General features: G+C 38.3%; 1 protein-coding gene across 2 annotated transcripts in view; it reads right to left on the reverse strand.

Moving 5' to 3' along the window:
* The window catches only part of pigg (phosphatidylinositol glycan anchor biosynthesis class G (EMM blood group)), a 65,367-nt gene that overhangs the window by 48,487 nt on the left and 4,376 nt on the right, over positions 1–12,504 (reverse strand). For both annotated transcript variants that reach the window (XM_069171070.1, XM_069171069.1), the window contains exons 3-4: positions 6,842–7,051; positions 4,033–4,221 (exon numbers count right to left, since the gene is read on the reverse strand). In XM_069171070.1, coding sequence (XP_069027171.1) covers positions 4,033–4,221; positions 6,842–7,051 — 399 coding nt within the window. The remainder of the gene's footprint in view (positions 1–4,032; positions 4,222–6,841; positions 7,052–12,504) is intronic.

Raw genomic sequence — 12,504 nt, forward strand, 5'->3', positions numbered from 1 at the left:
TAACTATGACACCATTATGACTTGTGGAAAAACTAAAATCGACTGACTTTGTGTTTCATGAGAAGCTTTTTGAACGGAGGTCCTATTGGAGCAATTTTCTTTGGAGGCAACCCCAAGTGGCTCTCAGTGGTATTGTACTTTGAGGCATTTCCACATTAGCTTCACTTTTCAGACACCCAGAGACTACCTCTGTTTTTATATACAGTTTAGCATAGACTGTATATAAAAGTGGACGTAGCCTCCGGGTCTACAAAAATCAGGCCAGAGCAGAAGTGCCTTAAGCTGCATTACCATCGAGGGCTGCTAGTGCTTGGTCCCCTTTTTGGGGCCACAAATCAATGGGTGACATCATGGTTGATTGCCTCTTGATAAAAGGACAATAGTCAAGTATTGTGTCTGAACACAATACTATAAGAAGGAAGGTAAAAAGAAAAACAAATAGACACATATAAATCTAAATATTTGCAGCTATGAATCTCCATTTCTTTTGTCCCCTTACAGGACTCAGATTCTTTGCTTGTTTTGCAGGCCAGATTTAAGAAGTATTACACATCAAACAGCCAAAGAAGAAACACAACCTCAAAATCTAAAATATCAAGAAGAGAAGATTGAGGCCATGCACTCTCCATTAACACAGAGGTCTGACTGAGGTCTTTATGACGGGGAGATCTTGCTTTTCAATCATGTTTAAAAGGAGAGTGTTGCGTCTATTCGCTCTGCAGGTAAAGCATTTTCCTGCTGCTGATATGAGCTCGCTGAAATTGGCTCCTCGCATCACATTAGGAAATGAAACTTTGAGGGCTGTCACTTGTTTGCTACACTCCTTTTCTCCTCTTTTCATGATGAAGCAGCAAACAACACCCAGCTTCCGTGTGCAGTGAAACCCCCTGATATGATGAGATCACACCCGAACATGTTGAAAGCATGTGTTGATCAAAGAAAACATGGTTGTTTTTGTTGAAGTTTCTAAGATATCCTGCGGGACCCCACTGGGCCAGGTCTATATTTAGGTCACAGTGCTGCTGTAGAAAAGAACACACAGCTTTCAGTGATGGGACTGAAGCGAGACACATTTCATTCAAAGAGCTCATTGGGAAAGCGCATGAGGCCCCCGATGCCCACAACGCAAAGATGTCGCCATGAGCCTGGAGAGAAAAGATTTAACGAGACAGAATTAACAACTTTTAAGATGTGGTGAAATGTTGCATCAAAATATCCAAAAGATACCCTGCAAGGATATGTGCACTTGGCTTCTGTTCGCTCTGCCATTTCAGATATACAAAAGGGCAGGAAAGAAGGAGATTGTAGTCTCATATATATATATATATGACTTGACAATCTAAATACAAGCTATATAGGTGCATGACAGCGACACAATGCCCATTAGTAACGCACGGTGCAAATACAATATACAAGCACAGCTGTCAGAGCACGCAGAAAAAGACAAAAGCAGAAGGTAAGCACACTGATCACAGACAATATTATGGATAACAGAAAAGCTTAACATCTCTGGGGCCGCTGCAACAGATAACATAATAAAGGCTGGAAACCATACAAATTATCTGTGTAATTAAATGACTATCCAAAATCCAATCAAGCTAAAAAAATTCACTGGTAGCATCACATTAATATATTAACTATTGATCATGAATTTATATTTGCATATTTCCCTGTCATTACAAAGACTGACTACAATTAATAACCCTTAAAAATGCTAAAGTTAGGATTTAAATTTGAAGTGTCATGTTGAGTTTAATGAATGCTAATAAAGAGAAACATGTTGACAGCTAAATTCAACCCACTCATCGAGCGAACCAATAACTTGAATCAAGAACTAGGAGCCATGCAAAAATGTTCAAATACAGTGTAAATAACAGACAGGTTCAAGTTGTAATCCTTCAGATTGTTTAACAGTTGAGATTTTTTCCTACAGAACATTTCTCTGAATTCACATGATGTAATTACCTCTCCATACAGTTTTCATTGTTGGGACTTCCGGGAAACAAAAGTTGTCTCAGTGGTTGAAACATAATATGAATGTACATCACTCCTTTTGTTAAACTGAGGGCAAAGTGACAGGAAAGGTGACAGGAAAATTATATGGGTGGTTTTGCTTGATTTTTCTGCAGTTTTTGACCTTATTGATCATGAGTTAATGTTGGAAAAATTGTAATATTACGGTTTTAATCAATCTTACAAGTATTAACTACTACAGATAATAAGTTATTTGATTGAACTTCAATGGAAGTTACTCAGATGTTCAAGATGTAACATCTGAACAGTTTTAAAAACACATTAAAAGAGCACTACCTAATGAAGAAATGTCAGTGACTCTTAAGTATTCTGTGTACGGAGCGTCTTATGGGCATTTATGTTAAATGATTATATTCATTTTAGTTGATCATGGTAGTTTCAATCGGAGCAGGTCTTTGTTTTTTCTTGTGTTTTTGTCATTTAAAATTGTATCAATTGTTTACTGTTGTTTTTTCTTTTGGTTTGTAAAACAATGTGTTATGTTTGTGTATTTTATATGTTGTATAAAGCGTATTGTTATTTTCTAATGAAAATAGTTGCCATTTTATTTTGTATTGATTTGAATGATTGATTTCATCATCAATTATCTGCTTATTGTATTCTTGGTTAAATAATAATCTATTAGGTATATTAAATGTTACAAAAAATTTTAAATCACCATGACAATTTCCAAAAGATCAGGAGGATGTAAATAAATTGCCCTTTTCTTCACAATCACACTCTAAAACCTAAAGATATTCAGTTAAGCAGCAAAGGCAGGAACTATAACTTCAAAAAGTATTTGATTAATTCATCAAAGAACAAAATGCCTACTATTTTGCAGGTGACCTACTAATTGTTTTCGTTCTATTGTTGGGCTAAGTGCTGGCAAACAGATGACAAAATAACATTAATATTTATATAGAGATGTGTCTCAAGTGACACATTGATTAATGTAAGTTTAATATTCTCTTTCAAGTTCTGTTTTGTTCTTCACCCACTCTAAAGGAAAATATCTGGCTGTGTGACAGCTTAAGGCATTACGACACGAAGTCAGCTTTCTAGAACACAAATTGCCAAGAAAAATAAGGCCTCGTTTACAGCGAGGCTCTTTAACCTTTCCTCTCGTCGTCAAAACAAACCTCATGCTGGTTGATGGGGAAAAAAACAGCAATGCCAGCGGTGACAGGGTTTATGGGAAATGTGGTCTTATTGTGTGTAGGTAAGGTTACCAGCTGTAACACTTACCTACATCAGTCTAATCATACAGAATGTGTTGAGTTACATGACATTTATACAGCCTTCAGCTCATTTAAAGGACTTATTTTTACAGATGTAGCCTGTATACTCTATTAAAGTCACTGTCTGATTTGTAAAGCTACATCACTTTTATGACTCAGTTTTAAATTATTTAGGAACTTTGACTCCATGATTTTTTAAGTTTAGAAAATACATTTGTAAAAAAGAAAGAAATAGTTCCAGGTTTGCAGTATGCTTATTATCATATAAAGTGATTAAATATTACTTCTTCTTCATTATGTTATTGTTAAAAAAATGATTTTTTTTTTTCCCTTGACAAGCAGTATTATATATAATAATACTATTTTCCCAGAAAAAGATCACATAAAACTGAATGCCCCCCCCACACACTCTCTCTCTCTCTCTCTCTCTCTCTCTCTCTCTTTCTCTCTTTCTCTCTGGAGGGAATATAAAATGCTATTTGTGTTCGGCTGAGGTAAATGTCGGGTCATAATTCTCTACGGGTTTGCCAATATGAGCTACTCCTCTCACATGAAATGTAGTATTATAAGATGTTGTAAAAAAATTTAAGCATTTATATGAAAGTCAAACATCCCTTTAGCTTCAACTTCATAAAATGTTTGCCAGAAATGTCACTTTCTACAAATACAAAGGAAAAGGCAACACGCTGTGAACATCTATCACCACAAAGAATGCAGATGATGACAGTCGGAGTAACAGTAACTTCAACAATGAAGAGACATTAAGAAAAGACATTACCTTGGAAATGAGAGCGCTGTGGATCTTCTTCAGGATGTCGTCCATCTCCAGCAGTTTGGGTTGGATGAGAGAGCTGTGAGGTCCACTGATATGACCAATGTGGTCCAGTCCGAGATAGTGGAGGATCAAAATGTCCCAGTCATCTCTTTTTAGGGTGCTGTCCAAGTGACGGGTTACATTATTGTCAACCTAAATGGAAACAAGGAGCACATTTACTTCTACAATAGATTTCAACAGGTACTCAATTTAGGTTCATATCATGTAAATTAAGTTTACCCAAATCTGTGATACAAAACCACCCTGTATTTCAGGTACACGTCTCAGCACCACCAATATTGTAGCATCAACAAGAACAGATTGCCCACAGTCCCATAGAACATTTGTAGCTTAAGCATATGGAGCTAATTGATGGGGAGTTTTTGTGTGATCTCAGCTCTGTGCCTCCCTGGATGTCAGCTGCCTTCATCTCTCTAATGCTGATCACTTGGCCTCGCAGATAATACTGAACCTGAATCATTTCCAGACATACATGGGGAGCACAGAACAAATGCACCGAACTATAACGCTCTATTAAATTAAGTAAAATCTTTGACAACTTGATGACTTTGTGTGTAAATGATATTGGTGATGGAGGTAAAATCAGAGAAACATGAAGCTGCTGTGGGGTTCCACAAGGCAGCTGCCTCGGTCCTCTACTGTTCTCCCTCTACATGCTGCCACTGGGGAACATCCTGAGAGAGCAAAATGTGTGTTTTGGAGAGCAAAATGTTTGTTTTGGAGTTCACAATGTTTGTTTTAGAGAGCACAATGTTTGTTTTCACAGTTATGCAGATGATACACAATTGTACATCGCCACTGAACCAAAGGATGATGCAGCTACGCGCTCCATCACTGAATGTTTTTTAGCAATAAATAAATGGATGAGCAATAATTTGGGCAACTAACTCCGTGGGTACGGTAACTAGTCTTGGTGTAATCTTAGACTCTGATCTAAGTTTCAAGGCCATTGATAAGGTGACAAAAATTTATTTTTTTCCACCTCACAAACAAAGCCAGGGTTTAAAAATCAGACAGATGGTGAAAAGTTGATTCATGCCTTCATTTCTAGCCAACTGGACCACTTTCATGCACTTTTTACTGGCTGACCAAAGAAAACAACAGAGAGACTTCAGCTCATGCAAAACTCTGCAGCTCGAGTATTAACCAGAACCAAGAGCAGAGAACACATCAGTCCAGTTCTGGCTGCTCTGCACGGTTTACCTGTCAGACACAGGATTGACTTTAAGCTCCTCCTCCTCACATATAAAGCTCTTAATGGGCTCGGACCAAGTTACATCTCTAACTCTCTGGTGAACTATGAGTCTTCAAAAACACTGAGATCATCTGCTGCTGGTTTATTGGAGGTTCACAGCAACAGTTGAAAGAACATTGGGGATTCAGCTTTTGTCAGCGACGCTCCAAAGCTGTGGAACAAACTACCAGTTAGATATCAGGGAAGCTGCTCAGTTAATACCTTCAAAAGAAAGCTCAAAACATATATTATCTTTACAATAAACTTTAACTAGCTACTCTTGAAGCTGTCTTGCACTTGAACTACCGCGCCTTTAAAATGCATGTTGTTCATTTTATATTTTAACTCTATTTGTTTAATTTTATGCATTTTATCTGTTTCTTATGCATTATATCCGTTTTACCTCATTTCTTTTCTATATTTTTAAATGTTCCTCTATATCTGTTTATGTGAAACACTGCATGTAATTTTCTTGCTGTGAAGCACTTTGAGCTGCATTTCTTGTATGAAAGGTGCTATACAAATAAACTATTTGTATAGCACCTGTATTTGTATTTCTAAACACTATTATAAGTTTACCTTGCTCTTCCTTCCACAATTCCAAATCTTTATATCTTAAGAAAATGTGTTTTTCCGATCTGATCTTAAAGATTAGTATCCTGTATTTTACATCAGCTGTCACACAGGTGTCATAAACAGAGAGCACAGTTAGAGGCAAGTGGCTTATGTGCGACAAAATGTCTGCAGTGTGGAAACACAAAATCGCTCCAGTAGCCACTTGTTGTCCGCAGTGTCAGCATTTCGCGAGTAAGTGGTAACACAGCTGTGTTCAATACTGATAGTTTGATACGACACCTAAAAAATAAACACTCATCAAAGTACAGTGAGTTCATTCATTGGTGAAGTGGAATTGTGATCTTTATTTGTTTTGACTGTGAATGTTAAATTCAAGCTATTACACCACTTTGAAGAGGAATCACGATTATATTATTCATTTTGAATATGTTCTTACTGCAATGCTGCACTGAGTGGAATTTATAAAAGAGCTTAAGATAATAGTCAAATAAAAACATAAAAAATGGGAACCACCTGGATACAGAAGTTTTTTCTGGGTGCATTGCAGAACTATTCAACCGTCTTGCATATACATGGGAATAATTGTAACACTTAATAAACTTGAAGTGAGCACTGTGTAGCTGTATTATCTAGGAAAAGACAAGTATCGGATCAGGACTCAGTATCAACAGATTCTCTGAATCAAATGACTCAGATCAGAGCAAAAAATACGTCCCTACAATATGAAACACCCGAGGTGTGAGTGAGTCACTTCATGCTGCTATATGCCTGAACAGTACTAGTTAAAACACCAACCTCACCACTAACATAGAAAACGTTTTATTTTTTTTTTATTCTTTCACAATTTTTAATGTAGAATTATTTTTTTGCTTTAATCCTTCGTTGACAGTAGCAAAAAAAAATATGACTCAGCCAAATCCCAGCTGCTGAACTTGTACATACCTCAGTGTAGTCAGACACAAAGAAGGAGGTTGTGCCATCGGACTCCATGAAGTGTTTCGGGAAGAGGCGCATCCAGGTGTCATCGCCATAGAAGATGATCCTCTTCCCTGCTGTCTTGGCCTGCCAAATGAGGTTGTCTTCCAAGAGTGCAGGAGAATTCAGGTTCATTACCACATCAATGAAGCCTGGGATACTGCCAGTGGTGAGAGCCTGGGGAGGGATATGTTTTTGTCATTGTCCTTTGAACAATAATTGTCTTTTAATGGTGTTTTACAATCTTACAGTTTCATCATATTAACCCAGTTAATTAAGACTTGTACTGAAGTACAGGTTTTTTTTTAAAAAAGAAGAAAAGAAAAGTTATTTATCTATAATAATAACAACAAAAATACAAAAATAAATCGAATTAATTAATTTTACTGTAATCTGATTAGTCACTGCACTGATCAAACATTACAAACCAAACTAATTCCCAGATCCCCAAACCAATCTTGCTGCCACAAATGGAAACTGAAAGCTCAATCAGGTACCGGTAGATATTTATAAAGCACAATTTCTACTGATTTCATCATGGAATCTGAAATAAAACGACACTGGCCTCCATTTGACAGACAAGGAAAACACAGCCTATTTTGGAAGTCAGGAAAGAGCCTGCTGCATCGTCGAGGGGGAAGTACAAAGGCCTTGTCTTTATGCACTGAAGGAGACATGAGATTGCAGATACTGGCAGGAAACACTGTTATTTAAACCCCCGATGCGCTGCCTGGAGCGCAGCCTGAGATCCTTGGGGACACTCAAAAATCCAGGCTAAAAAAAATCAGTGGTGACCGGCCTTTATTGTTTGTGGGCCCAGGTGTTCGAGCGAACTGTCGAGGGGGCTCAACTGGCAAATTCACAGTCAGCTTTTAAATTACTATTTAGAGCACCGCTTTATGTTGCTGTATTGTCCTTATATAATCCTGCGTTTCAGTTTACATCTAAAAGTTTTGTTCATCCAATCAGATTTGATATGCTAGTGTTTTTTTCTGCTGACAAAACACTTTGTAGCAGTCAGTGTGTTGGTTAGTGTGCGAGTACCACTTTAGCTGCTCTATAGCAACGCTGTGGAAACTTCACAAGAGACAAACAGCAATAAAATTAAGATGTCACACCCCCACAAACATGGGCAGGATTCATAGACTGTAGGCTATATAAAAACAGACGTAGTCTCCGGATCTGGAAGGTGAAGCCAATGTGGAAGTGCTCTGAAGCGCAATATCACTGAGGACCACCAGGGGCTGGCTTCGTCAAACTTCTGCCTCCCACTGACTCCCATTCAAAAAGCATAATTAGCTAAATTCACTCCTTTGGATCGGTGTTGTGGTGGTCCTTCTGAAAGGAATTCCATAATTAAATATAATTAATAGTAATTAAACATCAGGCGTCGAAGGCAGGTATGTTTGGGAACGTGCCTGTTATAATTGACATGGCTGAGGTGCAGTCAGGTTGCTGGTATAGGTGGGCAGGTACAGTGTCCTCGGGTTCTCAGTTAGATTCACCCTTCACTCCTCCCAAGCTCGTCCAAATATGGAAACTTCTGGCTCCAAAACAACAATATGGCGACAGCCACAACACCAGACTCAAGGCTTCAAAACAGCAGTTCACAAACCAATGGATGACGGGATGGTGGGCTGCCACTCAGTTGTAGCTCTACAATACACAGCAAATTTCTGGAGTGAAATATCCTGGAGTTAAACAAAGGGTTTGATTTCGGGAGTTTATTTTCTAAGTTAGACTCCAGCTTGTGTTCAGGGAGACTCTTTGGCGGGTAATATTCTGGTGTTCATTCGCTGAGTGTTGAGGAACATGATTCAACACGACTCCCGGGGTTGACTGCACAGCTTTGTTGCTGTATTAGCATTTCCCAGGATGCCCAAGTTATTTCTTTGTAACTTTTGAGAGTAAAGCAAAAAAAAAAAAATCTAAGTGATGTGCAGAAATTATATTTAGTTTTGTTAAAACATGCTGTTTATTCATATTTCAATGAAGACATAATGATAAATAAAATGGGGCTATCATTCAAAACCATAAATGTACAAGGTAGGAACGTAACATATACACCTGGAACTGTTACTCTTTCCTATTTAACAATAAAACAGTTTGATCAATCGATTGATAAGTATAAAAATAAACTATAACTGGAAATTGAAGCTGAAATTTCGTGAACTTTGTTCCTCACTTATTTCCCACTTCCTTCCTCCCGATTGTTTTGCTCCTGCCGGTTCAGATGCTCGTTTCAGGACGAGATGGATGGTTCTGCTTCTCTTTCTGCCTGTTCAGTCACAGAGGTCCCCGGTTTATTAATACAGATAGTTTGACTCACCAAATCAGTGGACAAAAAATGTCTTTTGCTTAAATGGTAAAACCCTTTTCTGGTAGGTAATAATAAAGACAGGGGCATCTAAAGATCATTCTACTGTAAAGAAAATTATCAGTTCGAAAGCTCTGAGAAAAGGTTCACAGTTTAAAAAGGCTAAATTTCTCTAGATGCCAAAAAAACATTGAGAAGCTGCCGAAATGAATCAGTGACTCATCAACATACTAATTACTGGCCCACAGTGTGCGTCTAGGCTTGCGAAGTGCCACCGCTTAAATGTCAAATACAATATCAGTGGGTTATACAGACACTCTCTGGCATGGTGATGAAAACTTGTAAAGGTGCCAAAACACAGACGGAAGGGGCTGTGATTTCCAGTCCTCGAGCCTGGCACAAGATTTCTCAGTTTCCTTCTCAGTGCTTAATTTCTGTTGAGTCCTGAAAGGAAGGCTTTCTACCGTTAATGTGAAAATATCCTCAATTTTCTCAGGCCTTATTACCAGGTAACACCTATGGAGGCAATACAGTAGAGCTATTATGCACGACTGTATTCATTCCACCCTGGCAGAAACTGGCCTTTCAAACACCCACAGTGTGTTGCTGCTGCTACTGTTATGATTAACTGAATTCATTGTCCCAATCCTGCAGCTCAGGAATGCCCACTGACTGCTCTGCCGGGGTGGAGAGTGTGGCTCAAATGGCCACATGTGAATACAGGACCGGGGAGGAAACTTCTTTTGTCTTCCTGTCTTGGTTAGACTGACCGACTTCACTGGAAACGTCAAATTTAGTGGGAAGAGCCCGTTATAACAACTGTTTGCTTCCTGGCCCCAAATAAAAAATAATGCACGGTGGTTAAACTAGATAGTAAAATCCAACTGTGCATTCGAATAAGACTTGAAATTGAGCCATTCATTTTATCTGCATAGACACTGTTTCATTACTAGATACAGTGGAGGGGCTGTTGGCTGTAATGTGTGTGTAAATTAATAGCTGTGCCACTGAGAGATTATGATTTAGGTTAGTTGGCTGTGTCATACCAGTTAATTGGGTGCAATGCAGTGATAGTGGGCAGTAAAAGGAGGTTGGTCTATACTGCCACCTATTGGTGGATCATTAAAACTCAAAGGGACTACTTTTGGTTTGAAGCCCTTTGGATAACAGAACTTCTGAGTCACTTCAAGGTTAAAGTGACCAGCGTAGTTGCTACAAACTGATATGTGTTGCCTCAAACCCACGATGACTATATGATTGTTTTTGTTGAGCACCAGCTGCTGTGTGATAGTGCCAAAAAAAAAAATCAGAGGACGTCATGTAGCATGTCGTTGCTCATCCAGTTTATATTAATCCCTAAATAACGCAAGTTTCAACCCGATTTCAATAAGCAATTATCAATCATTTATTTTTGTTTTGGAGAAAAAAAAAAGATAAAGTATTACACTTAATACATGATGCCAAAAACCTGAAGTGCGGTGCATTGAATCTACTGTAAATACCAAGCTCGTACGCAAAGCTGTAAATACCAAAGTGATAAACTGGTCCTTTTGCAGGACTGCAAATGAACCTGTGTGCTCCCATGAAGCCTACAAATCCAACCTACATGTTTCTGGAAAGCTTAGGAAGTACATTCTTCAGTTGTCCACTCTGTACATCTCTGCTGCAACATAAACACTTCACGCAAGTGCTTCCAAATCAGAGATGTGTTTTTTGATTTGTCCTAACATCCTCCCAGCCTCTCTCCTTCATCAACAGAAGTCTTTAAAAAGTGTCACATCCAGGACTGTTTATCCCAAGCTGTCTTCAAGCTCCTTCCCTTCATCATCACTGCATCTTTCCCTAAACCCCTGGATTATGGTGAAACATCTGTCTCCCTGCAAATCCACCTCAATCTGGCTTCACTCATCAACGACATGCTTCTCTACGTGACAACCAGTGTCAGCTCTTCTTTGACGAGACTGAAGTGTGTTTGAGACGTTTTCTTCCATTTGCAGACGGTTAACTTGTTTCTGCTGAATTTAAATTTGCTCACTTTTACTTCTCAATAAGAATGAAAACATTTTATTGACTCCCAAAATAGACAACAGCTACCCAATAAAAGGCAAAGTGCTGCTCTGCTAATTTCAATCAGACAGAAAAGGACAACAGGTTCAATGTTTCACTCATCAGGGTGAGTAAAAATTGAACCAATTCACAGATTCAAATTATAGGACAGTTAGTTTAAATACAACATGGGTAAAAATTAGAGCCTGACTGAGAACCAGATTTTATTCAATATATTGATATCTGAATTTTTTTTTTACTTGCCAATATCAGTATCAACCCAAAAGTATCAAACATATTAAATGGAGGCAGGATACATTACAGTTTAAAGTTAAACTTTGTTGTCCAAAAGGACATCAGTGCAACAAAACAGTGAACTTCACTTGGAAATAAATAATTATAGATGACTATAAATACAAAATTCCAACAATGTACAATTTACCCCAACAATCTCTTTCAGCATTATGTTAAGTAAAATAAGTTTTCATATATATCGTTCAGGCTCTTGTAAAGTGTTTTCAGCAGCTGTTTTTGACTCCCGTTGAACATTTCCTGCCTGTCAAAATGTCAAAAAATAAAATAAAAAAACAACACAACGGCATTTGTCAGATTCTGTTTCAGACCAGAGCTGAAACACTTCAACTGAGAAACAACTGGCAGTTCTTTGTCCCGTGAGAAGAAATTGGGCATCAATACGTTTTGGGGTGTCGAGCTTCTCCTGTTGGGAGACGAGCGTTTATATTTGCCAAGTTTGATAGAAAACGTATTATCTTTAGGTTTTGACGTGTTGATCAGACAAAATGAGTCATCTGATGGCGTCACCTTGGGCTTTAGTATCTGGGATTGGCATTTTTAACTCTTTTGTAAAAATTTTTAGGTAAAACAATTAAATAATTAATAATTAATTGTTGCTTCCCTGAAGGGCAGATACATAGACTGTATATAAAAGTGGATTCAGCTTCCGGCCGATGCAGAAGTGCCTTAAGATGTAATACCACCGGGTGCCACTAAAGGTCGGCTCCAAAAAGCCTTCAGCTCCATAGACCCCCATTCAACTAGTCTCAAAATTCTCAGTCAATAAAATTTAGCTAGCTAAAGTCGCTTCTTCTTATTAGTTTTCTGGCTGTCCATCTTCAAATAATCCCATCATTAATTAGAAAATAAGCCTCAAGAGTGGGTTTTGGAGGGCGTGTTTGTTTAATTGACAGGCCTGTGGTGCAGTCAGGTTACAGCTGTCGGTGGGCGGGATGTAGTATCGCTGGGTTTC

This window comes from Embiotoca jacksoni, unplaced genomic scaffold (assembly GCF_022577435.1).
Source record: "Embiotoca jacksoni isolate LCO1_2020_lvr unplaced genomic scaffold, fEmbJac1.0.p SCAF_5, whole genome shotgun sequence".
Classification (NCBI taxonomy): domain Eukaryota; kingdom Metazoa; phylum Chordata; class Actinopteri; family Embiotocidae; genus Embiotoca; species Embiotoca jacksoni.